The sequence below is a fragment of the Protopterus annectens genome, chromosome 5.part1 (assembly GCF_019279795.1).
Source record: "Protopterus annectens isolate FY-2018-M chromosome 5.part1, PAN1.0, whole genome shotgun sequence".
NCBI lineage: Eukaryota > Metazoa > Chordata > Ceratodontiformes > Protopteridae > Protopterus > Protopterus annectens.
In genome coordinates this window covers 530,649,454-530,665,890 of record NC_056736.1, presented here as the reverse complement: position 1 = coordinate 530,665,890, position 16,437 = coordinate 530,649,454, and the positions used below count along the sequence as shown (strand labels likewise).

Genomic DNA, 16,437 nt, shown 5'->3' with positions numbered 1-16,437 from the left:
ATTCTTTATTACCATTAAATAATATAAAGATGTCGTCTAAAAATCTTGTATAATATATAATATTTAGCATTCTTTCTGTTTTATTAAATAAAAAGTTCCTCTCCCAATATGCCATTACAGTGTTGGCAAAACTTGCCCCACAGGGGGACCCCATGGCTACCCCCTGTTTCTGAAAGTAAAAATCGTTGTTGAAAATAAAGTAGTTGTTTGTCAGAATAATTTCCAATAACACTTCTACCAAGTATATATCCTGGCTAGACGCTTTTTTAGTGTGAAGGAATAAACTGGTCCATTCTAACCCATCTACATGATGTATAGACGTGTAAAGATCTTTAACGTCTATAGTTAAAAAAATTGTATTGTTGGTGAAATTGTAGAGAGTTAATGTTTTCTAAGAATGTCCATGAGTCCTTACACACTTGCTTTTCACTAGCTAGGTGTTTTTTCAATATCTCATCCACTACTTTCACACATGGGTATGTGATGGACCCCCTGCCATCAATTAGGGGCCGAAATGGTGGGTCTTCTGGATTTTTGTGAATTTTTGGGATTGCAAAGAGGACTGGAGTTTTTGGCCATAACATGTTCATGTAATTGTATGTGTGAGTGTCTATTTTTGCATCAATAAGTAAATCATTAATGTACCCATTAATACGCTTATAAGCTGTATTTACTTCATTAACTGATGCTTTTAAATATGCATCCGTATTTAGTAAGTTTTCAACTCTTTTTACATATTCAGTATGGTCAAAGAGAGCAATTCCACCTCCCTTATTGGGTTTAATAGCCCGAATTTTTAGTTTTGTAAATAAATTTAATGCTGCTAATTCTTCACTATTAATATTATTTGGTCCCCTATTCCTAATATAAGAAACATTCTTAATATAATGCCTCAAATCCAACTCAGTCATCAATTCAAAAATGTTAAGCACAGGATGAAGGGGTGGGTTAAAAGTGCTTGGAATATGAAGTGCTGTAGAAAAATCTGGCTCGTAAGGTGTTGTGTTACCAAGTAAGACTTTTAGGTTAAGTTTTCTTACAAACAGTTTCAGATCACTGATTGTGTGAGCAATGTCCAAGTTCCTACTTGGTACAAAGGTGTAACCTTTCGCAAGCACTTCAATTAAAACTGGGCTGACTTCAATAGATGAGTAATTATAAATATAGAAGTCGCCCATTTTATTTTTAAGAATAGTCACCCCGTTATATGGTACTTGAATTAGTTCCTGCGCTTGTTGTTCTTGCGAAACTTGTTTTTCGCTTGTCCACCAAATTTCTTCGGAATTGCCCCTGAGTTGGAGTCCTTGTGAAAATTCAATGAATTTTGATTGTGAGAAAGGGCTACTGTTGGTCCTTGTTCAAGTGAGCTTCTGTTGTTGTTTGCTCGTATACGCTCACTACGTCTCACAGTGTTATCAGTACCATTATTGTTACTCTCAATCAATTCATTGTCAGTTTCTATATTGGGTTCATCATTATTTTGATTTCTTACATTTGCCCTTCCCACCTGTGATAAAGGTGGTTGAGGGTAAGCAACCCCATTCTCGTAGGCTACACGGTCCCTGTTTAATTTTCTAACTTTATTAGCTTTGAGCCTTTCCAGTAGTTGTTCAATACTGGAAAAGCATCTTTCATGTTCGAATTTGTATCTGTTAAAATCAATGTGGTCAGTTATAGTTGCACTGAGCTCACGAACATCTTCCGAAAGCTCAGAAATTTGAATATTGTAATGCTTCACTATTAACTCCATCAATGCTAGACCTTGTTGGTCAAAAAGGCTAATAAGTTCCAAATGGAACAATGAGTCTTTTAATAGTCCTGTAGGGTAAATATGCTGCCGCAAACCCTTTGGCACTAACTGTTCACGAATACATTCCTGGAAGTAATTAACCTCCAGCTGAAGTTTTTTAAGTTTTAACAGTTTAATGCACTGATAAAGTATCACAAATATCTCTTTTTTGTAAATCAGATTGCAAATTTTATATATATGCAGATCATGATTTAACTTAATTTCGTTAGTAATGAAATGCAGAACTTGACTGGATAATTTTATCACATGGTTTCATTGCAATTAGTGAAACACTTTTTATTTGGTCCGTTTGTATCAGAAGTTTTAATCTGAAGAAGCCGCTTTATGTGTTAGCGACGAAAAGCGCTTAATTAAAACTGAAAATTATTTACATTCATCTTTAGTGGATTACTCTATTTTCTTTGGACTGTTTTGCAAATTGTGCTGAAGTAATCTGTGGGACGTCATGATTGATTGGCAGAGCACTTCAGTGAAATTCACAGACTTGTCTTGATGTTATGCAACTTTGAAGGATTTTATATTAACAAAGGGAGCAAAGGGGAATAGCCATACCATAACCAAAGGGAGTGCAGGGGAATAGCCATACCATAACCAAAGGGAGTGCAGGGGAATAGCCATACCATAACCAAAGGGAGTGCAGGGGAATAGCCATACCATAACCAAAGGGAGTGCAGGGGAATAGCCATAGCATAACCAAAGGGAGTGCAGGGGTATAGCCATACCATAACCAAAGGGAGTGCAGGAAAATAGCCATACCATAACCAAAGGGAGTGCAGGGGAATAGCCATAGCATAACCAAAGGGAGTGCAGGGGAATAGCCATACCATAACCAAAGGGAGTGCAGAGGAATAGCCATAACATAACCAAAGGGAGTGCAGGGGAATAGCCATACCATAACCAAAGGGAGTGCAGAGGAATAGCCATAACATAACCAAAGGGAGTGCAGGGAAATAGCCATACCATAACCAAAGGGAGTGCAGGGGAATAGCCATACTATAACCAAAGGGAGTGCAGGGGAATAGCCATACTATAACCAAAGGGAGTGCAGGGGAATAACCATACTATAACCAAGGGGAGTGCAGGGGAATAGCCATACCATAACCAAAGGGAGTGCAGGGAAATAGCCATACCATGACCAAAGGGAGTGCAGGGGAATAGCCATACTATAACCAAAGGGAGTGCAGGGGAATAACCATACTATAACCAAGGGGAGTGCAGGGGAATAGCCATACCATAACCAAAGGGAGTGCAGGGAAATAGCCATACCATGACCAAAGGGAGTGCAGGGGAATAGCCATACTATAACCAAAGGGAGTGCAGGGGAATAGCCATACCATAACCAAAGGGAGTGCAGGGGAATAGCCATACTATAACCAAGGGGAGTAAAGGGAATAGCCGTACCATAACCAAAGGGTGTGCAGAGGAATAGCCATACCATAACCAAAGGGAGTGCAGAGGAATAGCCATACCATAACCAAAGGGAGTGCAGGGGAATAGCCATACTATAACCAAGGGGAGTGCAGGGGAATAGCCATACCATAACCAAAGGGAGTGCAGGGGAATAGCCATACCATAAAAGAGTGGGCTCTGCATACATCTGTGCACTACTGCTGATTCAGGCTGGGGCATGACGTATGATGAGCTACCACACTTGGCATATGCTTACTACTGCTGTAGAACTTTCCACTCTTTTCAGCTCAGTGCTAAGATAAACAAGTCAGAGGAATAATGGATGTCTAGTTAACACACATTTTTATATGCTCTGGGTTCATACACAAAAAAACAATAAAATGCTGTAGGTCCTACAACAGAAGACAAGAAGAAGTACAAGAACATAATCTGCATATGTTGTTAGGAATGAGACGGTGAAGGGATACATGTTACAAAATGTCTAAGTATCTCAAATAAATTATTGGAGTCCAAGATGGAGGTGTATTTCAGAGTAGGGATATATAACAATAAGGCAGTATAGTTAGAAAATGCAAGGATGATGACTGAGATGTAATGTGAAGAGATACTTTTCTGTGCATATGGTTTACAGATATAAGCAATGACTTCCCTGAGGAAACTACATAATCAAAAATGGTGGTAAAGTTTAAGAAGGTAAAACACAATAAATCAGTTATATTGGTGGTGTACATCAATTCTAGTGGTTTGCAACATAAAGCAGAACAACGGCTAACGAGGAATCACTAGTAATTCACCAGGTAAGACAATGGAGTGAATGGCTGGCATAGGTGGCTCCTTTATTGCAGACAGTGTCAATTCATTTCAAAGGCTGATGGGTTTAACTACAAGTTAATTTTCAGAGTTACTCTCCCCTCTCCAAGTGTTCTTTGAAATCAGGGTATGTTCCGAGTGATAGGTTGGGGGTTCTACATTCTACAACAATGGAGAGTGTCCCTAGACGGGCTGAACTTTGACCTACATAAGATTACATAAGGACTGATGTTATGCAGAATATGAAATGAACGAGACATAGGTTAAGTCCCCATCGCACAGAAATATCATAATTATATTTTGTTATGATTCCACCACGCCCTGAGTTTTACCATTGCATTTTCAGACAGTCATGCTGCCCGTGCATGCAGTTAGTGTTCCTCAGGAGCATAAATAAGAAAGAACTTATCAGAGGTAACTAGTACAGATTCTGACAGGCTGAGTCATACAAAATATACAGAAACTAAGCTGACATTGCAGCATAGGGTACATCAGGCAATGTGATTCATAACCATATAATGCAGATCACGTACTATCTCTGACAAGCATTTCTTAAGTGCAATACTCTAATGATAATACAAAACTTATTCTGTGTCCTGCAGGATATCTTATAACACCACAGTTCATTTATATATATATATATATAAATACAGTACAATAATAATGCAGAGTTTGCTGTCTCTAGGTTTCAGTCTGTGTCTGTTGGCTTATGACATTAAGGTCTCAAACTATTTTGGGTACTTAATGTTAGACAGTATCTCATTCAGCAGTAATGAAAATCCTCTCCTGTGCCCTTCACAACAAAGCCTAGCAGTATGTTTCATAGTATTAATGAAGACATTCTTCTGACATGCCGTCAAATCTGTGGCAGGGACTGAAGGAAAAATGTAGAATGATATCTGAATGTTGCCATTGGTGGGTGTCGCTTCACACTACTGAATGAGTGGCATTAGAGATGAAGCAGATGTGAAATCAACAAGACCCCTGCAACTTCTTCCTGTAAAGTGAAATGTGTAACTCTTTATCTGCAGACTGATAGTGCAGTCAGTAGCTTCATTTTCTTGTAAACAGGCAGGAAGCTGTAACAATAGTATGCAAGAATGTAAGGGGCTTATCATTTTAGCAGCTACAACACTGACTTTAAGTAAAAGATTTGGAGAGAGCGTGGAGGTGAGACAGCATACACAAGAGGAACTATGAATCAACTCGCACTTACTTTCAAAAGGGGTACAGCATTTAGGATCCTAATTCAAGTCCTGATTGGTAAGTGGGCTTCAGATTATTAACATTTAGAAAAAGAAAGCGTACAAACATATTGTAAGAAATGTAGATATTTAGGCTTCGCCAGAATAAATATGCTCATTTCTGCCCTGATACATATCTCCAAGAAGTTAAGTGATCATTCAGAGATCGCTTGCTCTTTTTATAGATAGTATATAGCAGATACTAATTACCTCTTTTGATCTCTCGGATAATTGTATTGATGTCATCATTGCCACTGTGTGCTTCGGCTCCTCAAAGGGGTTCTTAGAGAACAAGGCAAACGATATATAAAGAATGAAAGTATACGTACACACACACACACACACACACACACACACACACACACACACACACACACACACACACACACACACAAGCACAAACACACATGGCTCTGGATAAGTATAATGTATGTAATATGAATTTTTCCACATCTATAGTGTATGTATGCATGTCTGCACATAGGTACACACTATATATATATATATATATATATATATATATATATATATATATATATATATATATATATTCTAAACAAATAACGTATACGTTTCATAAATGATACCACAGGAAGAAAAACAAAAAACAAATGGTCATTTAAATTATCATTGCATCCTCTTGTACAAACTGAAGACATATTCACGAAAATATAGTTAATGTATAGCTGATCATTTTGCTGCAACTTTTAGATACAAACACAGACTGGTAAAATGTGTTTACTATTTTGCAGACAATTGCAGTTTTAAAGAAATATGGTCTAAATCTGACTGGATGTGCATTATAGTCTGATCCATTGTAATATGTTTATTCTGCATGGTTCACCTCATGTCCAGGAGCTCAACCATTTATATATAAAGTCAGCTGTATTCAGCTACTATTTCCGTTTTCCTCATCCATAATGCATTGCTGAGACCCTGCACTTTGAAGATACCCCAGTTTACCAGGATCCTAACAGAATCGTTCAGATCAAAATTAGTTTATGTCTTCAGTTTGAAAAGGTCACTTTTCTGAATATAGTGTACTGTGCAGGAAAGAAATGTAGCCAGACTGTGGAGAATGGAAAAGAAGTATTTATTCTCTTTTCTTTGTGGCATGGTGATCTTACAGCTGAGAATATAAATTAGTATTATATGAGGATCACAGTTCTCACACAGTGGAGATGTGAAGACATTTTCCTCTGAAAAATGAAGAATCTTCTGTTCCGTTTCTTGCTTCCCTAAATATGCTCACATTGGTGTGTTTTTATGAGTATTGCTTTTAGAAATGTATGTTTAGGAGCACAAATGTTTGACATATTATGTCCAGAAACTGCTCCTGCAGGTGAGTCCTATGTGGACATACTCCTGCGAGTAATGTCTGCTGTAGTTTGTTGTGATTCCATACAGACAGAGTTCTGTCTGAAATGGATTACAGTCATATAACAGTGAATAAGGCAGAAGATACAGTCATTAAACTTTACACATGCAGAAGCCATGTACAGCATTTTCTTTGTTCTTGATTGTAAATGAAACACTGATATCATTTCACTGTCAGCTGTCATTCTATATATCTTTACTTGTTCTTAATTGGATCATTACACTGCTGTTTGGACTGATTTCAGGAATGAAATAGGCAAGAGGCAACATACAGTAAATATCAGAAATTATATACATGAGGCTACGGGTTATATACATGATTAAAAAAATTGTTTCTTAATACTACTCAATATCTACAGAAACATTAAGAGAATATGAGCTAATCAATAGGTCAAGTTAGTGCTAGAAGATGCACTTAACATAAAAGAGTTGAATTTTCTTCTTGCTATTAAAATATAGCAGATGTCAATATAAGTTACTAATGCATGAATTAATTTTCACTTTCCTTTCTTCCCAAGGGAACTGAAATTGTTTTCTTGACACTTGATGTTTTGCCTTCCTTCCTGACTTTGTAGGGTACATATCTACTTTTAAATGTTGACTTACAGTGTCACAGTCTACAGAGCATTACAGGCTGGTGACCAGTGTAACTGTCAGAAGGCCGAACAACTAAACAAAATCATCTTCTTTTCTTGTTTTCTGTTATACAGAGATAATGAATGTTGTCATAAACTTGGTTATTAAAGGAAATGAATTATTAACGGATGTTTATTTCTTTTATTATTTTATTTTGCATTTGTTGACTGGATTAGTCTGACTGAGCTAAGTAGCCCTTTTTCAGCAGAGGCTTGAGGAGAAAAGCTCCACAGTTTTACAATTTTAGTGTTAGCGGTGTAAGTGGGTTACAATGTATACATACAATGAAATACATTTTATCATAAAAATAATAATAAAAAAAACACAATAAGCATACATAAGAGAAATTATTTGATACAAACATTTTTAATAAACAGTGAAGAGAGTTCATAGTGTATGTAGTTATTTCATAAGATATGCGACATTAGAAATGGAGATAAGAGATGGAGAAGAAGAGTGACACTTTGAAGAGGTTTACAAGCTAAAACGGTTTGACGTTTTGGTGATTACATATGAATTAATGGGCTAGATCAGGGAGGATGAGCACAGATGCAGGTCCAGTAAGTTTGGAGGTACTCTCTAGTGGCAGTTTTGAACTGATTTGGATGTTTGAGGGAAATGAAACATGTTGTGTATTTATAAAACAAACCCTTCATCATCTGAGGAAAAGCCACGGCCTCCTATTCATCTATTCATCCTTGTCATTTTCTGCCAACAAAACATGTTAATATTCAAAAATGGATTTGCATTCATTCCATCCCTGGTCTCTCCTCTTATTATGCTGCACTGTAGTCCATACATTAACCCTTGCCCTTGCGGCCAGGTCATGGCTGAAAGGGTCCTTGGTAAGCAATTAATTTACCCGGTTAATAAATTCAATTAAATTTCTCCAGGTGCTACAGTTTCCTCTCAGAAGCATTCTATTTGAATGGCTACTCTAAACTAACCATATATATTAAGTTTACCCTTAATCATGTGACCTAAATCTGGAAGGACCATTTCATTTATATAGTTAAAAAATAAACTAAATTAAAAACAAAATATTCAAAAAATAGTTCATTCACGGGAGCAAACCACGGCAGCACATAAAAGCGGCAGTTGATGTGAAACGAAAATAAAATATCCTAAATTGCAGAAAGAGACACTAATTGCATATGAAAACCAATCCTTTATTAACAAAAATCAGTAAGTGCTTTTACCTCCGGGGCTTCATCAGACCGTAAAGTTTTATAAAAATGCAAACATTTATCTACCTCCTCAAAACACTAACAATGACCTCATATCCTGTCATAAATTAGCTAATCAAAGTCTGTTTATAATCATGATTACAAATAATTACACATTAAACTCTGTGATATAAGAAAATCCGTTGACATAAAAAATTTTTTAACATAAAAAAATTTTTAAAAATAAAAATAAATCACAACCCTGTAATAAAATATTTGAAAATACTTCTAAAAACATTGCTTGCACCCACCATACACTAATAATAACATATACTCTAATATTTGCACCTACTTATTCACTTTCAGTTTCCTATTGCTCAAGATGGGTTTTAGCGGTATTTTCTCATTTAGTCCTGGGAACTTGTCAGCTCTGCATCTAATAATCCATCTCATCTCACAGCTTTCTGTATAAGTTCTAATGTCACCACCTCTGATTCCTGGGGTGACTAACTGCAGGACGGAAAACCTAAATACCTGATTTGTAATAGGATGGATAAAGGTGAAGTGGACAAGGTCCTAGAGAATTTTGATATGGTTAGAGCGAATAGAGCAAGTCCCTATTTCTCTGACATCAGTATGCAGGAATGTGATGGACGGAGTGTTTCTAATGATATTCCATTGGTAAAAGTGCCAATGTTTTATACACTGGACACTCCGTTAATTAGTAGTATTGTACATAAGCACTGGGATGTCCTGATGGTAGATGACACTATAAAGGGAATAGTAGGGAATGAACCTAAGTTTTTGTTTAGAAATAAAAAAAATCTTAAACAGTTGTTATGTTATCCTTGTTTATCGAATAATAAGATGAGCAGTACATTTGGTAAAGGGACGAAACCTTGTCAGAGATGCAATCAATGTGTTTTTATTGACACTATTGATAACTTTATCCATCCTATTACAAATCAGGTATTTAGTCTCAATGCAGTAGCGGATTGTGAATCTGCCAATGTCATTTATTTAGCTAGGTGCATTTCCTGTGAGGTTTTCTATATAGGTAAGACCAATAGAAAACTGAAGGAAAGAATTAGAGAGCACATTTACCATATACGTATAGGGACAGAACATAATGCTTTGGCCAGGCATGTGACTAATACTGATAGTACACATGAATTTAGGTTTTCCGTCCTGCAGTTAGTCACCCCAGGAATCAGAGGTGGTGACATTAGAACTTATACAGAAAGTTGAGATGAGATGGATTATTAGATGCAGAGCTGACAAGTTCCCAGGACTAAATGAGAAAATACCGCTAAAACCCATCTTGAGCAATAGGAAACTGAAAGTGAATAAGTAGGTGCAAATATTAGAGTATATGTTATTATTAGTGTATGGTGGGCGCAAGCAATGTTTTTAGAAGTATTTTCAAATATTTTATTACAGGGTTGTGATTTATTTTTATTTTTATTTTTAAAAAAATTTTTATTTTAAAAATTTTTTTATGTCAATGGATTTTTTATATCACAGAGTTTAATGTGTAATTATTTGTAATCATGATTATAAACAGACTTTGATTAGCTAATTTATGACAGGATATGAGGTCATTGTTAGTGTTTTGAGGAGGTATATAAATGTTTCCATTTTTATAAAGCTTTACGGTCTGATGAAGCCCTGGAAGTGAAAGCGCCTACCGATTTTTGTTAATAAAGAATTGGTTTTCATACGCAATTAGTGTCTCTTTCTGCAATTTAGGATATTTTATTTTCATTTCACATCAACTGCCACTTTTATGTGCTGCCGTGGTTTGCTCCCGTGAATGAACTATTTTTGAATATTTTGTTTTTTACTCTTCTTTTCACGGAAGCATTTACTTTGTGGAAGTACAATTTATATTTTTTATTTCGTAAATTAGAAACAAGTTACTGGATATGCAACACCCCAAATCAGATATCACTGCAGTAGCTTGCAAAACATAGAATATGAAAGGGTATATTCAGTCCATTATATGTAAAGGCATCATATTCTGTATAGGAAAATGATATGTTATGAAATGGACTTGCATTGCACAGAAGACAGATGGTTCCTTGAGGAGTATGTAAATCATATTCACAGAAAAATTATGCTGAAAGTGGCTTTCAGTGAAGCTGGAGTTTACCCATTTCTCCACTTTGGGCAACTGTGGAGTTAGTATGCATTAGTTGGAGAGTGTGTGGCGGGTTCCCACTCTATGTGGTGGGTACAGTGGTACATCTCCCCCAGCAAAATAGATTTCTTTCAGGTTCACTGAAAGTGTCTCATCAAATTTCCTTTTGCAGTATCAGAACTAAAATAAATTAATATTATTTACAGACTCCTCAAAAAAATATCAGTCTTCTGTGCAGCACAATTCCATTTCATAACATATGCCAGATAGTGTTTTGTGGCAACTGAGAGTTTAGATTAAACTTCTCAATGGTCCCCTGGACTGCAAGGCTAGTAACTACCTATATATTGCAGTATTCGGTCAGATGACAAAGAATAGGATTGTAATAGTTTCTTGAGGTTCTAAAATTCATTAAACCAAATTGGTTTGTCAGGTAATGAGCTCCTTCAATGAAATAATAAACCATAGAGGTTTCAGAGAAACACCTGGTGCATGGAAGCCTTTAACAGAGGTACTTGCTTATTCACCTTCTGAACAGACCAATATTTTTATAGTTGAAAAGTAAATCAGCAAAAGCATCAGTGATGAAGGAGTTATACTGAAGCACAGTACGGTGCTTGTTAGTAAGAAGAAGCATCATTATCTGCCGGAATGATTTTAGTATTATTAATTTAAAACACCAGTATGGTTTGTGGAGGTGTTGTTTCTGTGAGCTTGTAATGTGTGGAACCAATGGATGCTAGAATATAAAGAACAGAAGGAAAGAAGATAAAAGAAAACAAAACAGTGATGTAATTACAAAGGGAGAGGGGAAGACTCACAGCCTTACTGCATGGGCATAACTCTCATCTGCTAGGATTTAATCAGTGTTATATGACTTTTAACCTCAGGTTTAGCCTTGCTCTTCCTATGGTTGTTTTCCTTCATAATTTTAGGATACATATATTTGTAAATAACTGAATTAAGCTGACATAAATATTCCTTTTCACCAACTGTACAGAGTATGGCATTGAAAGAATTTATGTTTTTAAAATAATAACACTATCCTCTTTTTCTCCTCTTCTGTGATTTTTAAGGTCAAGGTTATGCTAAAGGTTCTGAAATGGACAGACAAATTGACAGAAGAGCAGAAAAGCAAGTGGCAGAGCCAGATAATGCGTGTGTGTGTGTGTGTGTGTGTGTGTGTGTGTGTGTGTGTGTGTGTGTGTGTGTGTGTGTGTGTGTGTGTATCATGTGTGAATATGTATGATGTGTGCACATAGATATGATGAGCACTTGTGTGTATCATGTATGAATGTGTGTATCTCCTTGTGTGTGTGTGTATGTGTGTGTGCATATCTCCTTATAAACGTGTAATGTGTGTGAGTGTGTGTGTATGTGTATATCTCCTTATATGTGTGTGTGTGTGTGTGTGTGTGTGTGTGTGTGTGTGTGTGTGTGTGTGTGTGTGTGTGTGTGTGTGTGTGCATATCTCCTTATACACGTGTAGTGTGTGTGTGTGTGTGTGTGTGTGTGTGTGTGTGTGTGTGTGTGTGTGTGTGTGTGTGTGTACATAGATGTGATGAGCACGTGTTTGTATGATCTGTGAATGTGTGTGAAGTGTGTGTAAATAGATGTGATGAACACGTGTGTGTATATGTGTGTATATATTTGTGTGAATGTGTGTGATTTGTGTACATGGATACGATGTGTGTGTGTGTGTGTGTGTGTGTGTGTGTGTGTGTGTGTGTGTGTGTGTGTGTGTGTGTGTGTGTGTCCTATATGTGTACTTGCTTGTTTATAGCTACATCTGTGAAGGCTTGGCCCTTCTGTCATTGTCTACACATTTCCTGTTTGCTAAAATAACCACAAACAAATACATGCCATCTTTTGTTTAAGCCAACTCTGTGAATCAGAAATATAATGCCCTGAATCAGAAGCAGATGACTTGTGTTTTGTAACTGAGAAGAGATGGGAATGAAGAAATTGATACCAGTTCACCTTCCCAGAAGGAAGGAGTTGGCAGTATGCACTTGATGATCAGGACATTACTGAAGCCTAAAAAACAAAATAAGGAAGAAAAACTCATAGATGGTAACTGCAGGTGAAAGTGTCTATTTAGTTGTTTTTTTTTTAAACCTACCCATCTGCTTCATCAGACATATTGCTCTTTTACTTGCAAACAATCAGTCCTTTCTCTGCCCTTGCAAGGCAAGAGGCAGATATGTGTTCCACAGACTGGATGAGAACCCTACTGCCCATTTATTCCCAGACTGGGTAAGAGCCCTATCAACCCATTTGTTCTCCTTATAGATGTCGATCAGGTGTGTCCTATTTGTGAATCAGGCTGGAATAGTCCTAATTCTCCTTCCATTGTGCATGGAGACACTGCTGAACACTGTTGCCTGTGGAATGTCCTGCATGTTCTCATACAGGGACAGACTATCTTGGCTTCTTCTGCAACATGGCCTTCTCAGCCCATAACAGGTTTACAGGTACATAGGTTCTTTCTAAGCTTACAGCCAAAGAAGACCATTAAGAAGCTCAGCTGTGATTCTTGCAGTGCCTAAACTCAGTAAACTATCAAACCCAGGATACCTTGGTTATAATTAATGATTTATTTCTTCGCAGCATGGTGTCACAGACATCTTTCTTTTTTATTTGATCTGTAACTTACTGTATCAAATTTCTGTATGATTTTAGGGCATTTGCTTACTCTTGCCTTGTCAGCTTATCATTAGCAGCTCGGCCATGTACAAAATTATGACAAAACATATCCTGCTTGCACTCGGTCGGTACTCCACTTCCTATTTGTGTATTTAATCAGCTGCAAAGAAAAAAAAACAGCAGCTTCCATTTAGACAGACTCGTGCAGACACTCCCCTGAAACACTATTTATGAATCTGAAAGTTCTCTCTAGGTATTTTATTTGATTTTAATTAATACTGAGAGATTATTTGGAATTCTTGGTGTATACTCCCACTTTTTTCTTAGTTCAGCCCTTATTTCCCAGTACAACAGGTAACACTAGTGCTGCTTAGCTCATCTGTCATTGGATGCTTCACATTCTCTTTCTGTGCTTATGCAGTCAAAACCGAAATGCATTTTCTGCTTTGGGAAATCTCACACAGGTGGTGCCTGGATGTGGTAACTATATATACTGAAAAATCTCACAAAGTTGTCTTTGTTTTTTATCTAATCATGAGGGATTTCCTCTGAGGTTTGGGGTGCTACCTTACTGTCATCTTTTCAGATCAACATTTGTATCCTAACCTTCCAGGAATCCTTGACAGAGCTCAGTCTTTCTCGCTTGTTAATCTACTTTTTGTTTCTGTTTTTAAATAGCCATAAGTAAGGCACACTTTCTGTTTAAGCAAACTCATGGAGGTGGTGTCTTGAGGTACTCTTTTTGAATCTTAAAACCTCTCAAAGTGTTTTATTTTACTTTTTTCTGACTGAGAGAGATTCCCTTACAGTTCTGAGAGTGTTTGCTTACTGCAATTTCGCTAGCATTGCACTAAAATCCCAGGGGTCTATATTATTTCAGCGAACGCTTAAAATAGTGAACACTGTTTAATTGACCCAATAAAGTCAAAATACTAAAATCCCGAACACACGGAACAGCGATTTTTTCTCAGGAAAAAAATCACTGGGCTGTGTTCGGGGCTTTGCCATTTCTTCCACTGTAGTGCGATCCCGGAGTTGGTATATTTAAGTAGGGGGTTGTGGGGGGGGGGGGCACTTTATTTTGTGTTTGGATTTTTTTTTTCTTTTTTTTATGGAGCAGTGATTTTTTTTCGCTGTTCCGTGTGTTCAGGATTTAGGGATTTCGACTTTATTGGGTCAATTAAACAGCGTTCGCTATTTTAAGCTTTTGCTGAAATAATATAGACCCAATCCCAGCTTAGCCCTTATAATATAGTTTACCCAATCCCTTCTCTCTCTCTCTCTCTCTCTCTCTCTCTCTCTCCATCTGCCCATCTGCCTGTCTATCTCTCTATCTATCTATCTATCTATCTATCTATCTATCTATCTATCTATCTATCTATCTCTCTGTTTACTGAGTAGGTGGGTTTATCCAATGATCCTATCTCACTATGACCTGGGGCAAAACTAATACAGGGAGATAAATCAAGTTTACAAACATACAAAACTAGTAAATTGCAACAATGGTTGAGTTGCAATTACATACTGTAAGCAAGACATGCAGACTGCATTAACACACCAATGATAGCTGAGTGGTTATTGAGAAAGTACATAAGATAGTGGGTAAGGCTAGAAAACGAGGAAATAGCATTACAGGAGAACTCAGAAGCAATTGCCCTGGATGGAATTTGGTGTTTTAGGAGGGCATTCCTAAAGACAAAGATTTCGGAAATATTTTTTGATATCTGGTGATAGTAAGTTCTACATGGATGCATCAAATTTAAAGGTCTCTCAGTAGAAGACAGTGCAAATGAGAGTCTTAATAAGTAAGGGTGAGTTGCAACAGATCATTTAGGAATAAACAGAGGGCAAAAGTCTAGGATGCAGTGACAAGAAAGGAGAATCCTTCTATAAATTAAAGTGTATTTGTGGAATGCAGATACAGTGATGTGTGCCCGTGTTAGACTGATGAAATGACAAGCATAATTTGGTTATTCTTATAATGAAAAAAATTGCGTTAGTTTCCTTCTGAGATTAATGAGAGGGCATATTCAAGTATGGGGTTGATGACATCATTATCTATAGATTTGCTGGTTATCACAATGGGAGAGGTTTTGTTTTTAAGCAAGTTTCAGTCAGGTTAGAACTTTGTAGATTGTAGTTTCTATGTGGTGGTGAAAGGATGGGAGGTCAAGGAGAAACACTAATTATTGTGTCAAGTTAAATTTATATAGTTACCCAGGAAGGGTGTCAGAATGTTTGAGATGGAGTTGAAGAAATGTGTTGAGGAATTTCAAAGTCTATGGATTTCATTTTTTACATATTTTCAATAAATGTATGACCGGTGAAACAATGCAAGAGTAAGAAGTCTTGAATTAGAATAAGGAGGTCATCTGCATAAACAGTCATTTTGAGACAATGGAGATTGGCAGGAAGCTTGTTACTTGGAAGGAAAAGAAAGAATAGGACTCACAATGGACCCATGTGCAATATCCTTTGACTGGGTGGCTGTGCGGAAGAAAGTGTCACCAAAGAGGAGAAGGATGGGGCTATCTTACTTTTGATTTTTAAACCATTAAATGGTTTAATTAGAGAAACAAATGCTGAAGAGGGGAAAATGTAGCAGGAAGAGGTTCACTAGGTCAAAATGTTTTCTGAGATAAACAAACATAGTCCAGGTTAAGAGTCCTTAATGTACTTTGTTAAAAAGGAGGTTGGTGATATCAGTAAAGGCAGGTATACAGTTGTGTAGAATTCAATCCATGTCTTAAAAAATGTTAGTTTGGGCTGAAAATCGTATCTTGAATAACTCATTCCTTCCTCTGCATCTCTGGAAGGTTGCACTCTGGCTTACTGTGGTTGCATCTGAGCTTTTTGACAAAAAATAGAGTTATAGCAGAAACAAATATCCTTATCTCTGGAACAATAAGTGCTACTAAAGGAATAAAAGTAGCAAAACTGTTCATTGCATGCCTGCTTTTACAATATTAGCATTGACTATATTCCAAATCATAAGCTGGATTTTCTGTCCTAATAAACCGAACAAACAGAGATTCATTGACAGCTCAAATACCTTAGTAACTCCTCAATCTGCACATGCTATTAACAGCATTTTTGCTTATCCAGCTTTCATATGATGCTAAGTAGTTTTGGCTATGCTGCATTGTTATTCTTCTTCTTTCAGATGTTCCTGTTTAGGGGTCACCACAGCAGATCACC

General features: G+C 36.9%; 1 protein-coding gene across 1 annotated transcript in view; it reads left to right on the top strand.

Moving 5' to 3' along the window:
• The first annotated feature begins 4,982 nt into the window (after nucleotides 1-4,982).
• The window catches only part of LOC122803302, an 88,891-nt gene continuing 77,436 nt past the window's right edge, over nucleotides 4,983-16,437 (top strand). The window contains exon 1 of the mRNA XM_044072871.1: nucleotides 4,983-5,293. Coding sequence (XP_043928806.1) covers nucleotides 5,227-5,293 — 67 coding nt within the window. The 5' untranslated portion in view covers nucleotides 4,983-5,226. The remainder of the gene's footprint in view (nucleotides 5,294-16,437) is intronic.